Raw genomic sequence first — 18,030 nt, forward strand, 5'->3', positions numbered from 1 at the left:
TATTGCTCCGTCAGTCAGTCGGCCGGTCATCCTTTCTGCTGAGCGTGCTGAGATGAAGATCCTGTTCCAAGCCAAGCTGTACCTCTGTCATCATCACTTGGGTTCGCTATGGTCCAGTGCTTAAAACTCCCTGAGATGACACCAAGCTCACAGCGTAAACAGATCGTATTTCGCTTCAGTGCAGGATGTTATGGCTCTAATATTTCTTTGAGTTTCACTGGTTGTTTAGCCAACATACAGTAAAGGAAGTGCAGAAGAGGGGGCCACGACACGGGGCTTTAACAGTGGAGTCCACAGTACTACACAGTTAGCCCTATATATGCATTTAATTCCTTTATCCCTTTTGGTTTGACCTATTTTTAAGTCTTCTCAAAGAGATACTCAATTTTGTATATTTTAATTTTTCGGCATATCGTGTAATTAAGTGTTTTTAGTGATATTGTAAAACCTGTTTTGTGTTTGTTTTGTATTTTTAAAATAAAACTGTAAAAGCAACTCAAGCATTACCTTGTGGGGAATCTGTGTGTATGAACTGAAGGCAGCGGCTTTATGTATCACTTCAATAAAAACTAGAACCAGCAGCAGAATTCATTATATTCAGCCACAGTCAATTTTACACTGAATTGTTGTGAGCTCTATGGTTTATTGACTTCAATTCTTGTGTATTTTAACATTTTAAGAATGTTGTCGTCAACAGTACAGAACATCCAAGCAATTAGATGAAAAGTAATTTGTTGCGAGCGCGTCACAATACATAAATATGTTGTCAGACTCACCCTGTGACTATAAAAAGATTATAAAAAGGCAGCCGCAAGTGAAAATAACTCATTTCCTGGTTCAGTTTGTGAGCTACTGAAATCTAATCTCTTAAATGACATTAAATAAAGTATAATGTCATTTGAAAACATCCTTAGTTTAGTGCTCACAACTGGCTAACAAAGGAAAAAAAAGGATTTTCACACCAATTATTTCTGTTTGTACTTTACAGCCTTTTTCAAGGTGGATGTTTTCACTTGTCATTAGCGAAGAAGAAGAAGAAGAAGAAGAAGAAGAAGAAGAAGAAGAGCCAACAATAACACTTCTTATGACTGTTCCTTAGAAGTGTGAGAGCAAGAACAACACCTCTCATTGTTGTGTGTTGCATCTTGTCATTTATTTTTACTTATATAATATGTAATAAGCACTTTGCAACTGTGTTTTAATAAATTTAAATTTAAATAAAGCTTAACTTACAGACCTGACATTTGATATTAAACCTACATCGATAATTACCAATAAAGTTATACATATATATAAAAGTCAAGTTAAAATGTTTTACTCCGTTACAGTATTTAAGTTTGAAGTTCTTATAATTATAATCGACCAGCTACAGTACAATGCTGCTTACAGACACAAAACAGAGACGTATTACTACATTGTTCTATTGGAACTTTTAGTGAAGTAAGGGATCTGTGCACTTCTTCCACCAAAAGGTTATTGACGAGAATCATTTTTGCATCTTTGGTATTCAAATCGTTTCTGCTTTCCCTTTCATGAGCCCATAGATGTTGGACTTTTGGGCCTGAAGTGAAAACATTCGACACACAGTTGGTTAAACATCAACATTTAACATTTATTTCTCATTGTTTATTCTGAAAAATGCAGAAAAAAGACAGATGAGCTTCCCTTAAAGTGAGAAAGAAAACGACAACAAAAAAACATTGGTCCAACTTCTCTGCCTTCCCAGTATTGTTGTACAGAAAAATAACCTAAAATATGTGTGACCCTGAATACATATAGACCATGGATCCATTACTTTCATGTTACATATTTACAGTATCATCATAAAAGAAGTCCAATGACAGGAATCCCAAAAGGAAACAATTTTTTTAAGTCACATTCAACCAGTCCGCCAGCACAGCCTGTTGGTCACATGATATACTGCAATCCCAGCGTGTCTTCACACACTACAGCGTTCAGCACGGAGCTGGAAAAACACAAACTAGTCTACACATGTGTGGATCTCTTTTCACATAGGAATTAGTACAGACACATTTAAAGAGGAACAGATGCGCTTATGCGACAATAATCGAGCCCGATGAATCACATTATTCAATCTGCGCTGGGCGAGTGGTCACCAGCAGTTTTAAGGCTGTAAATGATATTACAAATGTGACTATAGCTATCAGGTCATTCGTGCTGCCTGGTACCAACACCAAATATTTCATTATTTTATCATAAATAGTATGACAATAGCACCCATTTAACACCAATTTACAAAGACTTTTGCCCGACTTACTTAATACAACACATTCTGTTGTTAGTCAATCATACGATGTACACGGAGGACAAATAATCACACGTATTAATGGATCCAGGCCTGCTGGTTTGCTCGCCACCTTTGACCTTTTCATTTAGAATGACAGTAAGTAGTGATGAGCAGTCGGAGGGGCCGCGCATTTAATATTCTTACTGCAGCCGCTCCGTCACCATTTGCAAAGATTTCATCAAGGTATTTCCCAATGGAGCCTGGGGTTTTCTTTTTTTAGAAATTTGGACTACACATGACAATACTGAAGGAAAACTGTACCAGCCGTTCAATAAAAAGTGAGGATATTAACTCTGATTACTAACACAGCTGACAGCCAGCGTAATCAGGCAATAAGAGCTGCACTCATTTACTTTCCCCTAAGAGAGGAACCCCTTATAGAAAGTCCCCTCTCCTTCAGAAAGGAGAAGTGACTTTTGTCATTTTAAATGCTTTCGAACAAAATCATTTTAACATCACATGAAAACATCTTTTAAAACTGAAGCAACTTCCTCACACACACACACACACACACACACTGCTACAAAGGTGGGTCGCATTAGGTTGAATGCCTTTCAGGTGCATCTGTCAGCAGATTCAAACGTGAAACTATTAGGACCTCTGGAGGGACAAGATAATTACAGAAAGATTATTTTATGTCAAGAGAAATATAAGATGTCATGACAGGACACAGTGTGTAACACAAACTGTGTGTGCGGGGGGGGGGGAGGGGGTTACAATGAACCAAAAAGAAAATGGACATAAGTAGGTAGATTACAGGTTGGAGAATACTGCTAACTGTATCAAACCTGACCCACATTTGTGGCCGTGTTTTGCAGTGCGATTTGGTTACTTCCAAGTTTAATTCTTGGTCTACTGTTGGTACACAAGCCTCGAAAAGAAGAAAATACATAGAAAAATATGAATCCTCTTGGAACCGCTAAGCTTAGTATTTGCAGCATCAAGCTGCCAAACGACACCAGTAAAAACAAATAACGAACATGACTTCAGAAGGCAGATTATATGAAGTTCATAGTTTATTAAAATTCTATATGCTTCAATCTAAATGAGTATAAAAAAAAAAAACAGTTGAAATTAATGCGAAATTCCTAAGCAAGTGTGAGTGTACAATGTATGATCCAGTGTACTCTACTCATTTCAAGTTTATTACAAGACAGCGATCTTCAACCCTGAAAGCAACTCAGAAAATCATGAGTGTTTCTCAGAATAAAAAGACAAATGAACATATATATCGCTTTTTGCCTTGCTACCTCTACCTGTCCTTTGATAAACCTCTGAGAATAAAGAAGGAAACTGAATGTCCCAAATCTCCAGCGTGGCCCAGCCACCATGAGGTTCGTTTACAAATCAGATAATAAATACAGGCATCCAAATGGGCTACAACAGCAAATATTTGTGAAAATATTTTCCTCATGCATACACACAAGCATACGTCTGACTGAGATTATGAGCTTTCTAAACCCTCTTATGTATTCTTAACAGTTACTCTTTACAGTGCAACAGTATGGCAGCAAATGGATAGCAGTGCTTTCATAAAAAAAAAAAAAAAGGAATGGAAAATAAAAATATATACAACATTATGGAAAAAGCAGTAGTTTCATCTTTTGGTCCTGCGTCCGTTACAGACAGAACTGCTTTTTGAAAATGCTTCCTCATATCAACAACAGTAGTTTCCACAAGACTGTGAAGGGCTGCGAAGGGGAAACAAGTGGAACAAATGTTAGGATCTCAAATGCTACCGACAGGTGGGATGTGCGTTCAAAAATCGACCAGTGAATCGGAGCCTGTTGTTTTGGAAGGAATTCACTTTTTGAGAATGAACAGGCCAAAAATATAAAAATAAAAAAGGTGACCATGGCAACATCCAGTGGGAGTTAAAAAGCAAAGCAGGGTGCAAAACTAGCAGTTGCCTGAGGCCTGCAGAAAGGAATGCCGCTGTCCAAATCAGACCGGTGTAGAAAAGAAACAACAACTTACAAATGGGGAAGAAAAAAATAAATACTTTTGCTGTCTCACTGTCACAAGGAAAATGGCTAATCAAGAGGAACAAGGATCTTCATTCCTTCGTGGAGGGACGGCTGAATTCCCTTAATGACTACAAAAGTCAAATACAAAAATGTGCTGTGAGGCATTTCACCAGTTTCCTTTCAAAGCCACATAAGACAAGCTTGCTGTTGTGTGTAAGCATGATTTGCCATTAAAAAGCACGGGTCGAGTCACGTTAGGGACTTTTAGTTGCAGGACGTTAACGAGGAAGTCTTCAAATTTCAGTATTAGTGTCTTTCTCGTGAATAAAAAAGTGTTAAAGCTAAATCTATATATTTATTTAAACACTTGTGTGACCGGGATTCACAAACGGAAGGGAGAGGATCTACTGAACCTTGAACATGCTTATATTGTAAAGTCTGTAGTTAATTACATTTTCCCAAAACTCAAACTTGATCTGTCAGTAATCACAAAGAGCTATATGCGTAACATAAGGAGTCTATGCTTGGCTGATATGGCTTTAGGGTAGTGATGTGGCTGAATACCAGTTCCACTAAGTAAAGAATCTCTCACCTTGTTACAACTGAGAACCTTCAGACCCTCCATGCATGTAGCCCCCTTTAGATTTCATCTGGGCCTGAACAAGGTCCACCTGCAAACATCAAGGAGTAAATGTTCAGAGTTAGTCGACTGAAAATGTCTGTTTGCTTCACTTGGTGTTGGATGAATGTTCGGTAAAGATGAGGAAAAACTTACTGATGACAATCCCAGGCCCATGTCCCCCGAGCCTACGTGTGTGGTGTGAACAAAGTTAGTTGGCTCCCCGATCATGGAGCGATCGATCCGTCGCCGCCGTTTCTGAAAACAAGCACCGTAAACAAACCTTTTAACCAGAGATCACTAATCTCACTCGGGCTGTCCTCGACTTAAGACATTCTTAGTAGACTAACACTCGAAATGGATTAGCACAGTTGATTTAATCGACAGACAGAATCATGCAAAGGCACCACTTTAAATCTTGTGTTTACCAGAGATGTGCTCATACGTTTCTTGGAAACAAGTCATTCAGCATGAAAAAGCAAAAAGAAATGACTAAATGACTAAATGAATCATGTGCTGCATGATACGGCACGGCACGGCTCTACTCAACTCGCTCTCTTTTGCTTTTCCCATTAGGAAAAGTTGTGGCTGGTACTTTTCAGAACAAGCTAGGTCGAGGTTCTACATAAGCTCAGGTGATACTAAGAAGCAGAGAAGAAATAGAGAAGAAGCATCTGGTACCAAACGTGAGTCCAGTCGAGCAGAGCCAGTAGAGTACCGCACCGAACACGGCATCAGTCGACTAAAACTGTCGGTGCGTCCCTAAGTCTTACCATCCGAAATGTGTTCCCTGTAATATTACTAATAAGGGATATTGGAGAAGCCGTAAAGCCCGCTCGCTCCTCTCCTGTACACATTCTCAAACTTGTGAACCTGCGCTGTGAATGTTAAACGGAGACAGAGGTCGACATTCATGATTCCTGTTATGTTATCTGTGAGCAGACTGGCTGTCACAACAATATCCCTTATTGAGTGTCAGACAGCGGGAAGTGGCGAGCTGGAGGCCCTACCTCTTTCTTATGAAAAAGAAGATGTAATATTTATTCCAGGCACGACACAACCACAATGTTTCTACGGAAGTTTATCCGAGTTTGGTTCGTATTGACTCTTTTCACAGATTGATTGGTATGGATGGGCCGCTCTACTGCTCTATTTATTAACCTATATTATATAGAAAACGCATCTCATACCGATTTCCCACAAGGCCACGACATTAAAAATTGAGTAAAGCAATTTGTCTTCCACGTTGATCTCATACTCACGGGTTGTGGCTGCTCTGCAATGCAGCAGCTGAAACAAACCCAGAACTCAGTCATTCTGAGGCTGACGAAGAAGCCGCAGCAGTTTCCTCTCTCAGTTCAGACGTCTCTCTGCGTCTGTCTTCCTGTTCAGTGTTACCAGAGCCACAAACACACGCCGGAAACTGGTGACAGACAGACCACTGGTCTCTCTTGGGGAAACCGTTGGCACAAGAACTGTTCTCCCAACACACTCCTGTCAACAGGGGAAAGGTGTACAAAAATTAACGTTTTTTTATTCCATTGAATGCCAACATACTAGGAAATATTAGTCACTATGGTCAAGGCATAATTCCTACACTTTTGTTGGTCCTGTCAAGCAATTCTAGATTTGTATTAGCAACTTGTGGGCACTTTCTTGTTAGGCACAGGTCTAATCTTTCTGAGTAAAAGTCTTTGTCTACGACCTAATAACAATAGTGGAAAGTAGTATTGTTTGGTTGATGCCGGTTGATTTAGTAGCTAGTGTTGTGCCTAGTGTGTCACTTCCTTAATTTGAGATACGTCATCTCATACGGTAAACAACAAAGTATAATTATAACCGTGGGCTTTCCTAGCCACAGAACAGCCTATGCTTCAGTGTTCATGGTGCTGTTATTAGCACTGCAGCCATGGTAAAGTATCCCTTTTAATTCATACCTAGAGGCTTCCATCAACGGGACAGCCAAGAAAATGTAGAAAAGAAAGATTTGGAGCATAATCTGACCAGATGAGTGGAAACGCCTATGCTGTTACTACTTAACATTTTATGTTGCATAGCTACATCCTTGATCATCGGAGAGAAACAATTGCTTTTAGGAATACAGGATCTCCAAACTCAGGATGACACTTGTGTCTTAAGATGCAGAGGGCAACTCTGAAGAAACAAGATTCAATTGAACTTTAAGTAGGGCTGGAACAGACAATAACGATTCACTTCATTGTCGATCACTTTGCAGATTATTTTCTGGATTAATAAATTAGTTGTTAGGTCTATAAATGGAGGAAATGTTCCACAAAGCCCAAGAGGACATCTTCTAATGTCTTGTTTTAGAGTAAAGAAACCAGAACACATTCACTAAGCTGGAATCAGAGAATCTTGTGAATTGTTACTTTTCTTAAAAATGTACTTAAACCGATTAATCGATTATCAAAATAGTTAATTTAATAGTTGACAACTGATCCATTAATCGTTACAGCTTTAATTCTAAGGCAGCCCCAAACTGTAGTACTTAGTTTATCAAGAACAAAACATTAAAGTTATTTGTAATGAGCCATTTCAAATGTTTACTTATGACAACAGGATCAGATGTTTGGAGGAGTGTCATGTCAGTGAATACAACAGTTTTGCTGTGTATAACTTTACTTGGCAGCATGTGAAAAACAGAGTCATGCATTTATTTCAGCAGTCATCGCTGTCCGACAGAGGGATCAAATGATCTGCCAAATGCAAAGAGCTCGCTGACAAAGTGGATTTCCTTATTTGTACATTTGGCTGACATTACACATCGCTGACATTGAACTGTTACTGTGCAATACATTGCAGGTGAATCATTGTATCTGCTGCCAGGTGCAGAGGAGCTTAATGTTGACGTAATGACTGTGGAAAACCTTAACGGATCAGTTACTCATCCTGTGATTTAAGATCACACTAACGTAATCGGTATTTACAAACAAATGAACGTTATTTAACTTCGCAGCTCTGCGGCAAAGACTCTCCACTCATTTCGGCGGGTCCGAGGTAAAAATCACAACCGGACTAGATTCAAGGTATTGACCGATGACACCCCACTGTTTCAGATTTAATTTAAAATTGAATTGCTTTAGAATAAGGGGTCGTTGCCTGCAGCTAACCAGCGTTAGCATTATCAGCTGCTAACACAGTTAGCTCGCCAATAGCAGCAGGTTCGTGTTTTTTTCCACTGACAGCTAGCTAACCAGGCTAACTGAAGCCGTTTTCGAAGGTGTGACTTCAATGTTCAACAAAAACGGAATGTAAATCAAATTAATGTTTACGTAATTGTATACCAGCTGTATAATAAACACATTAGCAGTAATTATTATCATTTTAAGTGAATAAACTTACCAGATGGCGACCGGTTTGCCGGAGTAAAAGCGTACGATCGACTGAAAGCTAAAGGAAAAAACAACCAGGAACTACCTCCCTGATTACGTCAACCGACTTCCGCCGTAAAGTGTGACGGCTTCCGTACTTACTTCTTACCCACGTTTCCACGCTCTTCTCACGGGAGATACAACTGCTAGCGGATAAAGGTCGCTTTTTAAATATTCAATATGAGGCCACTAACAGACGAAGAGACAAAAACGATGTTTGAGAAGTTGTCGAAATAGTAAGTGCACGTAGAGGACATGTTTGCTTGCTTATTATATATATAAGACTCAAATGATACCAGAAATGGTAGCATCCTTGTTAGCCTGCGTGTTTGAGTAAGCCATGTCTTTTCTCCCAAAACAGCATCGGTGAAAACATAAAGATTCTAGTGGACCGACCTGACGGTTCCTACTGTTTCAGGTTACACAATGACCGTGTGTACTACATGAGGTAATACAGGATACATTAACACGCATGTTCTGGTATATATCATCAAAGTCAATCAGAAAGTCATGTACCCTCGTTTTCTGTCCACAGTGAGAAAATTCTTAAGTTGGCCACACACATTTCCCGGGACAAGCTCGTGTCAGTGGGAACATGTTTTGGAAAGTTCACAAAGACCATTAAATTCCGCCTGCACATCACAGCTCTGGATTTCCTGGCGCCCTATGCAAAGGTGACTATGGGTGCTGAATTTTCTTATTTGTATCTTTGCTGCCATCATTTGCATCCCCGCCTCTCTCCTTAGCTCTGACCAATGGAGGGTTGGAGTAAGAGATGCAGTGAGGAGATGGAGAAAGTGAGGCATCCTTTTCAGTAGAGCCTCAATTTGAATTGCTGTCAAATGAAGTCTCTGAAAAGCTTACAGGAAAAGCATTGAGTGACACCGATCAGAAGTAGCTAAAGGCAGGCCACCCTGATGCCATTTATTTGTGGTTTTCCACTGTTATTCTACTTGCATGACACTTGTAAGCGCCTTGTCACTTTTTAAATGCCACTGTCCACCTGTACGCAAAGATCTTTATTGATACATGCATATGGTATGCCACTTGCCACTCTGTTAAATTGGTAGTAGGGGTGTAAATCACAAGTTTCATCATAATACAATATTAAAAAGTCTGCCATAATATATTTGATTAAATTCAGTGGCCTGTGATCGATATGAGACTATAACCTTTTGACCTTATTACTGGCTTTTTCCAGACATTTAAATGTAAAACAATGTTTTCCTTTAGTTCAAGGTGTGGGTGAAACCTGGAGCAGAACAGTCTTTCCTCTATGGAAACCATGTGCTAAAATCTGGGCTTGGAAGAATCACTGAGAACACCATGCAGTATCAGGGAGTAGTGGTCTACTCTATGACGGATGTGCCCCTGGTAAGTTTTGTCACTGATGCTGTGTTGTTTATAGGTCATTCAGTCAAATCCATCACTGCCTGACCTCCCCCATATTTGATTTAAACATTCCTACATGTTAGCTGTACAGTAAAAGATTGTGAGGACATTGTTTGATCAATCATTCAGGAAACAGGCCTTCGAGGTGGACCCATATTGGATCACACTAATGACTTAGATATATAAATAAACATCAATACGGTTTCCTGATAAAAGCAAACAAAGGTTATTTTTTAAAATCATTTTGTTCCAAAATAATTATGAAAATCAGGTGATTTAATTTTTTTATTTACAAAACAGAGAATCATAGGCAACATTAAGTATTAATGCATTAGACTAACCTACCCACTTTATACTCAGAGTCTGCTGTTGCTAAAATTAAAGTGGGCAAAAACATGAAAGATTCAGATGTAAAGTGTCTGCCCTGTAATACATTAACAAGCAAACAAAAAGAAACACGAAGATTTAAGGACAAAATAAAAACAAAACCTCATATCTATTTTCACCCCAAAAGTATTGAAATCGTGGATAACCTCGTTAGCTTTTCTGATAATCGGAAACCGGCAAAATTATTATTAATTAGTACGGGACAACTTTGAGTCCCGTCTCATGAATAGTTTGGCATTCTGGTTAATCGAATCATGTTGGAAGACTCTTTGGACAAGTGTTGTAAATTAGTGTTTCGCTACAAACACTTCAGTGCATCCTTTTCTTGTAGATACATTATTCATTATAATTCTACTGTCCATATCAAATAAAATAAACATAAGTTAACATTTGCCCCTCAGTGCACTGATCAGGGCTTATGTTGAAGCCGCACGTGGGATGGTAATCATTGTTCACATAAGAGCATACGCTGCACTGAGATGCAGTTTCATTTCTTCACAATGCATTATTGCTGATTCGAATGTATCCACACATCTTATTCAGAAGGGATTTCTGAAACAATTATGCATCTTATTTCGTAGGGTTTTGGAGTGGCAGCCAAGACTACCCAGGAGTGTCGACGAGTGGATCCCATGTCCATTGTCGTGTTCCACCAGGCCGACGTAGGAGAGTTCATCAGGAATGAAGATACATTAACATAAAGATGCATCAACAGCTGAACTGTCAAATGCCCCTTTTCTTAACCCATTTAATTCCCAGTAACATTCACATCCTTTCCCACCCAGAGCAGCTGTTTTCTTAACAGAAGTGGTTGGATCTAAAGAGCCAGAGGTTTGAAATCGGCCATATTGGAAAAAGAACCTGACTCGCCTTTGGATACTGCTAATCTGCCAGCTACAGGATTCCCTAGTAACAGAGCTGATGCGACCTGATCAAAAATGAAAGGGGGAATGCTTGTCCGTTTTTGTAAATGTAATCTTTCAAATAAATCAAACATCTTTGTATTTGTGAGCTTGCCACGATATAAAGGGCTGCAGTGATAATGCATATCACACCATTTGTTTTTTTCAACAACAACCCGTCACATTTATTGGACTAGAAGCTGAGAATTGAGGCTTATGAATTAAAATTTTGTAATATATCGTCAAACATGATTTAATACTAACAGAAAGAGAGGAAATACTCGTACCCCTCTGAAAAATATTTCCATTTTAGGAACCAAAATAACATTGTGGAAAAAGGTAAAAGGGTAAATGTTCTCCATCCATTAGATCGTGTCCTGACCTACTAAACTATCTTTAATTTCTTCATTGTTCTCCATCGGTCCTTCAGGTTGACATTTGTTCGATCGCTGAAGGAGTAATACGCCTTTATCTTACTCCAGTTGCCCTCTCCAAATTTTTCGACCCCTTCTTTCAGCTTCTGTGTCTCTCTGTCACTCCACTTCTGCAACACATCATGAAGTTACTCAGCTTGGTTTCATTCTTGTCAGTTGTTGCATGGAATTGCAACCAAGTGTGTGTGTGTGTGTGGTGCTTTCATGAGCTGCCGGAACAATCAGATATCTAAAAGTTTCAGGCTGGCAGCAAATCATTTTATCCTTTTTAAAAACATACATTTTCTGAAGGATTGTCTTTCATGTTAGCTATTCCTACGATATACCTTGTGAATGTCACCGATTCTCAAGACTTCCCACCAGCTCATAAATGAACCACAGCAGATTTGTTACTTCATTTGTGATTTATGAGTATTCAGACAAGTCTTGTTACACTTACCCTCTTTCTGTTGCCTGAATTTGAATTGGTGCTCTCATTATGCGATGCTTTGTGAAAAACGAAAAGATAAATTACTGCATGAACAAGATTTTTAAAAATTATTTACACAGGATTACACAAGCAGATATTTGCTGAAATATTACCAGTACTCTTTCTGGCGCCAAAATAAGACTCTTCATCGCTCCATGTATCCTTACTCTCCTTTGCAGTATTGTACAGCTTTTTCCTGTAAACAAAAGCAGAGAATTCTTTTCACGTTTGACATCCTCAGGTCATTTATTAACGGCTGTGAAAAACAACATTTTCTTTTTAGAGCCGTTAATTAACTTTTGGTCCGTTTTGTCGTTAACTTTAAAATGAGTAAATAAAGTTTTTTGCAGTTCGATTCAAACGCATACTGAATGATCCTCCAGTGAAGATTAAAATACGATTAATTTTTACATGTTATGCCAGAATTTATCCACAACAGGTGATTCAATCTATTCTTAGCTTGAGACGGTGGTGTAATATTTAGTTACCATTTGGAACCGGAATGACCTTTGTCCCGAGGAGAGTCCTTGTGAGGTGTGGAGCTCGTTTGAGGGACAGGGGGACGAGGGAACAGTTCGGGTGAGCTGTCCAATGAAGAATCTGCGATAGAGATGGCATCTGGAACCCTGCATAAATACATGAAGTTAATAAAATGTCAGTCATTGAATCATAAACTAACTCAGTGACATCAAATGAACGTTGTATTTAAACTTGCTTGCTTAGAAGAATTCTGGCCCGTTTAAAAGAATTCCTCGGTGGGGTTTTGCGGAGAGCCGGCGACTCCTCTGGGTCTTCATCACTGTCTGATGACAACTGTTTTGAACAACTGGAGTTTCTGCATGATGAGAGTTGAGACTCAATTAAGCAGCAGGAAAGGAGGAATCTGTATTTTTTTAAACTAAAGATCATGCTTTTTTCTATCAAATCAATTATGTTTACAACTGCCAGGGTAAGAGCCTGAAACAATGTGTACATTCAAACATGTAAACATGATTACATTTCCTTCCAGATCACATAAAGTGGAATTAATTACAAGCCACAAGTAACTAACAACAATACTGATGCTTTAAGCTACCTAGTTTAAATTTACCTTACAGTGTGTTTGAACAAAAACTGTCCCATCTGATAACCAATGTCTACTTGATGTCCCCAGAGCCCGCCTTAAATTGGAGGCCGTCTTTAACCATAAACTGTTAGACCTATTAATATTAGATCATACGGTCCAGATGGCATAAACAAAAGAGCAAATACTTGCTTTTCACAATTTTTCTAATGTGGTGAAAATGCAAACAGCAATGTGCAAAAGAGACTTCTAGTTCCCAGTTTAGTTCCTGAGTTTTATTCCTCTGGTTCCAAAATTCCTGGAACTTTTTGGTTGGAAATTGTTTCCAAATTTAAACTAGGTTTGAGTTGAAAAAGCAGACAACCCTCTTCAGCTTTGTAAAAAGTTATCTGGGGTTTTGGAGGAAAGGTATCTGTGGTTGATAACGGCTAATAAAATACCAATTAGTGGCCAGTAGAGGCCATGCCATCCCTTAGACTACCATCTGTCCTAAGTGAGGAGATACCGTACATTTGAACTTACCGGACAGGTGAACTTTTGGAATGGTTATGGCTTTTTCCTACACACATTTCCCTGGTGGCCTCAGAGCCAGTAGTGTCCTCCTCACTCTCTGCTGACGACTCTGCAAAACTAGTTGAGGCTCTGCAGGACAAAACAAGCTGTTTTAGTGGCGGACACTCACTGAGCGATACAGAACCAACAGCAGTTTGCTCATAAAGAAATGTGCTATACAAGGAAGGTGTAAAAATTTGTATCATCAGATTTGTACTGATTTTAAGGAAAAATCCAGGTAATATCAGTCAAGTGATCGGATGACTTAATTCCTGTTTTCAAATATTATGAATATTTATGAATTCCTTTATTGTTCAACTTATTTATTGTAGCATGCTCAAACAGGCCTCAATCCCTGATGTGATAGTATCTCAAAAGCTACTGCCTGCCTGACAGCAGCTTGAGAAAATGTGAGAAATTAAAGACCACTTGTAATACTGATCAGAACGTCATGTGAAAATGACGCAGAAGTAATCTGTGATCACCTTGTTATAAGTCATTTTTAAAAACAGCCAAACATTTTGTAGGAAAATATATTTACCTGCTGCAAATGTTCTTGCCTCGTCTGGGGTGTTTCCGTATGGGAATGGTCACCTCGTTTTCTGGTAATAGGCTCTGCTCTGCTTCTTTATTGGGTGTAGCCACTGACGGTGCTGGCTCTTCTGTTCTGACATCAGTCTCCAGTTCCTGTGAGACTGTTGTGCACTGCGAGCTCCCCTGGCTGTCCGGCTCGACAACAAGTCGTGCCACAGTGTAAGGCTGCCTGTTTCTCGGCACCGAGGGCATCTTTGAGAGCCAACCCGCCTGTGTTTCAGAAACAGCATCTGTTTGTGGTGGTGGGTCTGCTGGGGAAGCCTCCATGGGGCTGCCTGAGTCTCTCTGAAATAGCCCATCCTGCTCGGAGTCCTGATTGGTGCCCTTTTTAGGAGTAGGTGGGAGGCGCGGGGGAATATCTTCTTTTCTTGCCTGCTCTTCTTCCTCCATTTCTTCCTCCAGCTGAGCAAATGTTTTCTCATCTAAATATGCACCCAAAGCCTTGTAGGCCGCCTCAAGTCTGGTCCTCTGGATTATTGTACGTTTACTGGTAGATAAAATAGAGACAAGAAAAAAAGGTTAAGCAGATTATTTTGGCCAGAGAATAAGAACCTAAGACCTGCTGTCTTGAAAATGAACGAGAGCCTACCATGGTACAACTTGGACCGTGTCTATTTGTGGACAAGTGGACGGGCCTGCTTCGTCTTGCTCATCAGGTACAGCTGCCTGGTCGTCCTGATCTCTGAGTCGGCTTTCATCAATAAACTGCATTGCAGCCTGTTACACATACACAAACAAAAAACACAAAATAAGTTTAAAGACATTTACTTCACCAACAAATCAGCACTGTTGTATCTGTTAATCGGCTGAACAAATGTGTAGATCATTACAGGCAAGACTTTCTTATTGAACTCTTATTGAAGGAGGACCAGTTATTGGTTAACAATTGAAAATGCTTCAGAAAAACGTTTGCTGTAATCAGAAAGGTTGTGCTGTTGATAAGTCAGCTTTGAAGAGCAATGCAATTTTTAATATTCAATTATTCATGACCATTGGCAGCCGAAATATCAACATCAACATAAAGAAAGCTAAAGAAGATATCTCATGCCTAATACATAGCAACATACCCTGAAGAGAAAGGGAACGTCGTTGAAGAGACTCTGGCAAAAGGCCAGCATTTCATCCTTGAACCGCTGGAAGTCGATTTGCTCGATGACTTCATGCATTTTACTCTTCCGATTGATGAGATGCATGAATATAGCTTTCTACAGAGAACACAGACATTAAGTAATGTGACACACATGGCATGCACACAAACATAAACATGTAGTCAACACTGCTCAAAATCATTAACAGGCTGAACGATGTATCATTTCAGCATCATCTTCAAAATGTATACATTTTCTAGCAACAGAAACGTGTATGTTTTACTTAATTTACTCACCTTGCCAACCATTGGTTTAGGGAAGTGTTTGTTCAGCACTTCTTTTGCTTTGTCAAACTTTTTGTTCTTAATTAACATCCCCACCATCTTAGGACAAAAAAAAAAATGAATGAAACTTTGTGAAAGCAAGTATCTCAACAAGTCAAGTTTATTCCTTTACTCTGCAGTCAGGTGGCATGAGCTTATGCATTCATCCTAGACCGGACAGGATGAGATGGACACGCATGCAAACACATTTCTTTAGGCTGCCTGCATTAGACTTGCTTTCGCGTTTTGCTTCTCTTGCAGCTCTCTCCTTCTCACAGACACACTCAGCATTTGAACATGAATGTGCGTATGGGGCAGGTTTTAACATCAGGAGGGAAGCAGGGAAAGAGCCTCGAGACAGCTTAGGAAATTAAGCGCAAAAGCAAGTTTATACTTGTTGAAGTCTGAAACCGTAATCGAAGATGCCAGAAAGGGTCAAATCAAAGTTATACTATTTTTCTTTGAGAAAATATATATATATATATATATATATATATATATATATATATATATATATATATATATATATATATATATATATATATATATATATATATACACACATTAGAGATATTATTTCTAAGCCATATCGCCCCGCCCTTTTTTGATTCAACCAGTGTTTTTATGCTTTTGTGTAAAAATAATAGCAAAAACCCACTTACCATCTCTTTCAGTGAAGCACATACATTCTTGAAGTCCTGCTGTGGCAATGGCAGACTGCATCCCTGGCTCATATCTTCCAGGACCATTAAGGCTGACTCCAGAGGAGTTACTGACTGGTCAGGCTCAAATGTAACGTCTGTAGGCAAAGACAAAGCTATAGTAACTGTGGTGTTTGAGTCAACGATACAATACACTTCATTAATTTAATTTAAAATCTTGCAATATGAGCCAATCCAATACAAACAAATCCAAACTTTTAACAGGATTTCTTATTTACTGGTAGAAGTAAATATTACACTTCTGCATTTTTTTCAAAGAGCTTATCATAATGTTTTCTACTATGTACAAAGAGAAAGTTGTACACTTGATGCCACTAAATGAAATCCCCAGCAATACACATGTGTTGACAAAGCTACTGATATGTGCCTTGATGAAGGCATTAATGTTGATCTCACCAAGATTGTCACCCTCATTTATCCGGGTGAGAAAGTGCAATACTCGAATCTTTGTTGGGGTGACATCAGTGGAGACCACAGGACGGACCAAGATACCTGCAACAACATGATGAATAAGCCTCGCCCAAAAAAACATGTTCAGATAGAGTAAACAATTCAGACTCCACAGTGTTGTCTTTATTTATTTAATAAATGTAATGTTAACTTGGGGGAAATTATAACATAATTATAAATTCTGTCCATTTCACTCACATATGGTAGGTATGCATAAAATAAAAAGTATATAGGCTATTGATAAATACTGTCAGTATCAGATTTACACATTTAATGATTATGAATTTAAGTCCCAGTCCAGTAATCTCCCCTTTCCCCTTTCTCTGAAACGGGGATGGTCATGTAATAAAGCGTACATAAACAAAAACCAACCAATTAATCCTCATGCTTAGAGTGCTTTATCTTACAGGGTGGTAAAACACAATTTGACAAAAAAAATCCGATCATAAAATCACTTTTTTGTCACTTGTCCAAGTACATTATAGTGCGGCGTATTCTTCCGCTAAGTAGTACGTGAATTGGCTACTAGGGGGCGATAGTAAACCATTTTCACACTCGAAAACAAACGGTATCCATTATGGGAAGTGTCAAACAGTATGTTTCTGCTGGAGAAACAACTTTAAAAAGGATGAGGACTGGTTGGTTTAGCAAATATACGTGTGGTTGGCTTCCCCACAACCGTTAAAGTGCAGCGCGGAGCAATTTACCGGAGCTTTTTTTTTTTTTTTTAAATGTGACTTTCTGGAGCAGAGCTAATGCTAACTGCCAGATAATAATACCTACTGTCGTTGACGCACATGCAAAAATACAACTTGGCCAGCAATAATTGTTATCTATGGGCAAGACATTTAAGAACAGTCGACACGCAGCAAATAAAACAGTCCGGTAACGACGCAAGTTGGTCGGACACGATGAGCTAGCTAAACCAACTCTAATGTAGTTTGGCGGGTAAGAAGCGAAACACTGTGTGTGTTACTTACTGTCAAGTATAGCTATAATTCCACAGAAATCGTCGTGTTTCTTGTTTTTAAACAGCTCTAACGCAAGTAGTGAATAGTAGTCGACTATCCAACGGTTGACAAATGATTCCACATCAGTTTGGCCCTTGGACGCCATATTCACAACATGCCAAAGCAACAACAGAGGACTCTAAAGTTAACGATTCCTCGGCGAAGGCGGGGCAAATCGTGGCGGATATAGGAGCTTGAAATACCCTGAGTTTAGCTTTTCAGGCAGCGGTTCATCCCAGTTGTGTCGACACAACAAGCGTAATCGTTCAAAAACGTTGAATATACTCGAATAACGTTAGGATTAATGTTAAAACTGAACTCCAGCCTAATCAGGATCTGCTAATCCAACTGAAGCAGA

The 18,030-nt window shown here is 39.2% G+C and overlaps 3 protein-coding genes across 3 annotated transcripts; 1 reads left to right on the forward strand and 2 right to left on the reverse strand.

Moving 5' to 3' along the window:
- Positions 1 to 1,587: 1,587 nt before the first annotated feature.
- On the reverse strand, positions 1,588 to 8,408 carry cdc42se2 (CDC42 small effector 2). The gene is made up of 5 exons (XM_029457898.1): positions 8,258 to 8,408; positions 6,157 to 6,388; positions 5,051 to 5,152; positions 4,868 to 4,946; positions 1,588 to 3,999 (listed from the first exon to the last, which is right to left on the reverse strand). The coding sequence occupies exons 2-4, from the start codon at positions 6,208 to 6,210 to the stop codon at positions 4,872 to 4,874; spliced, it is 231 nt and encodes a 76-aa protein (XP_029313758.1). The 5' UTR covers positions 6,211 to 6,388; positions 8,258 to 8,408; the 3' UTR covers positions 1,588 to 3,999; positions 4,868 to 4,871.
- Positions 8,186 to 11,069, forward strand: nip7 (NIP7 nucleolar pre-rRNA processing protein). The gene is made up of 5 exons (XM_029457883.1): positions 8,186 to 8,522; positions 8,648 to 8,734; positions 8,822 to 8,960; positions 9,520 to 9,660; positions 10,647 to 11,069. Exons 1-5 carry the CDS (start codon positions 8,467 to 8,469, stop codon positions 10,764 to 10,766), a joined length of 543 nt encoding a protein of 180 aa, XP_029313743.1. The 5' UTR covers positions 8,186 to 8,466; the 3' UTR covers positions 10,767 to 11,069.
- On the reverse strand, positions 9,946 to 17,971 carry terfa (telomeric repeat binding factor a). The gene is made up of 13 exons (XM_029457874.1): positions 17,643 to 17,971; positions 16,609 to 16,704; positions 16,153 to 16,289; positions 15,464 to 15,550; positions 15,147 to 15,284; positions 14,669 to 14,796; positions 14,027 to 14,566; positions 13,456 to 13,575; positions 12,586 to 12,705; positions 12,359 to 12,496; positions 11,984 to 12,066; positions 11,841 to 11,887; positions 9,946 to 11,511 (listed from the first exon to the last, which is right to left on the reverse strand). Exons 1-13 carry the CDS (start codon positions 17,776 to 17,778, stop codon positions 11,353 to 11,355), a joined length of 1,929 nt encoding a protein of 642 aa, XP_029313734.1. The 5' UTR covers positions 17,779 to 17,971; the 3' UTR covers positions 9,946 to 11,352.
- Between the last annotated feature and the right edge of the window lie 59 nt (positions 17,972 to 18,030).

Source organism: Cottoperca gobio, chromosome 3, assembly GCF_900634415.1.
Source record: "Cottoperca gobio chromosome 3, fCotGob3.1, whole genome shotgun sequence".
In the NCBI taxonomy this organism is placed as follows: Eukaryota; Metazoa; Chordata; class Actinopteri; order Perciformes; family Bovichtidae; genus Cottoperca; species Cottoperca gobio.

Excerpts from the sequence above, each read along its gene's own strand:
- cdc42se2 (XM_029457898.1), bottom strand. The coding sequence starts at position 6,210 with ATGACTGAGTTCTGGGTTTGTTTCAGCTGCTGCATTGCAGAGCAGCCA. Across the intron at positions 5,153-6,156 it reads TTGCAGAGCAGCCACAACCC|AAACGGCGGCGACGGATCGA; the intron begins GTGAGTATGAGA and ends GCTTGTTTTCAG. Across the intron at positions 4,947-5,050 it reads TGGGCCTGGGATTGTCATCA|GTGGACCTTGTTCAGGCCCA; the intron begins GTAAGTTTTTCC and ends TGATGTTTGCAG.
- nip7 (XM_029457883.1), top strand. The coding sequence starts at position 8,467 with ATGAGGCCACTAACAGACGAAGAGACAAAAACGATGTTTGAGAAGTTG. Across the intron at positions 8,961-9,519 it reads TCCTGGCGCCCTATGCAAAG|TTCAAGGTGTGGGTGAAACC; the intron begins GTGACTATGGGT and ends GTTTTCCTTTAG. Across the intron at positions 9,661-10,646 it reads CTATGACGGATGTGCCCCTG|GGTTTTGGAGTGGCAGCCAA; the intron begins GTAAGTTTTGTC and ends CTTATTTCGTAG.
- terfa (XM_029457874.1), bottom strand. The coding sequence starts at position 17,778 with ATGGCGTCCAAGGGCCAAACTGATGTGGAATCATTTGTCAACCGTTGG. Across the intron at positions 15,285-15,463 it reads CTAAACCAATGGTTGGCAAG|AAAGCTATATTCATGCATCT; the intron begins GTGAGTAAATTA and ends TGTTCTCTGTAG. Across the intron at positions 14,567-14,668 it reads ACGGTCCAAGTTGTACCATG|TAAACGTACAATAATCCAGA; the intron begins GTAGGCTCTCGT and ends TTTATCTACCAG.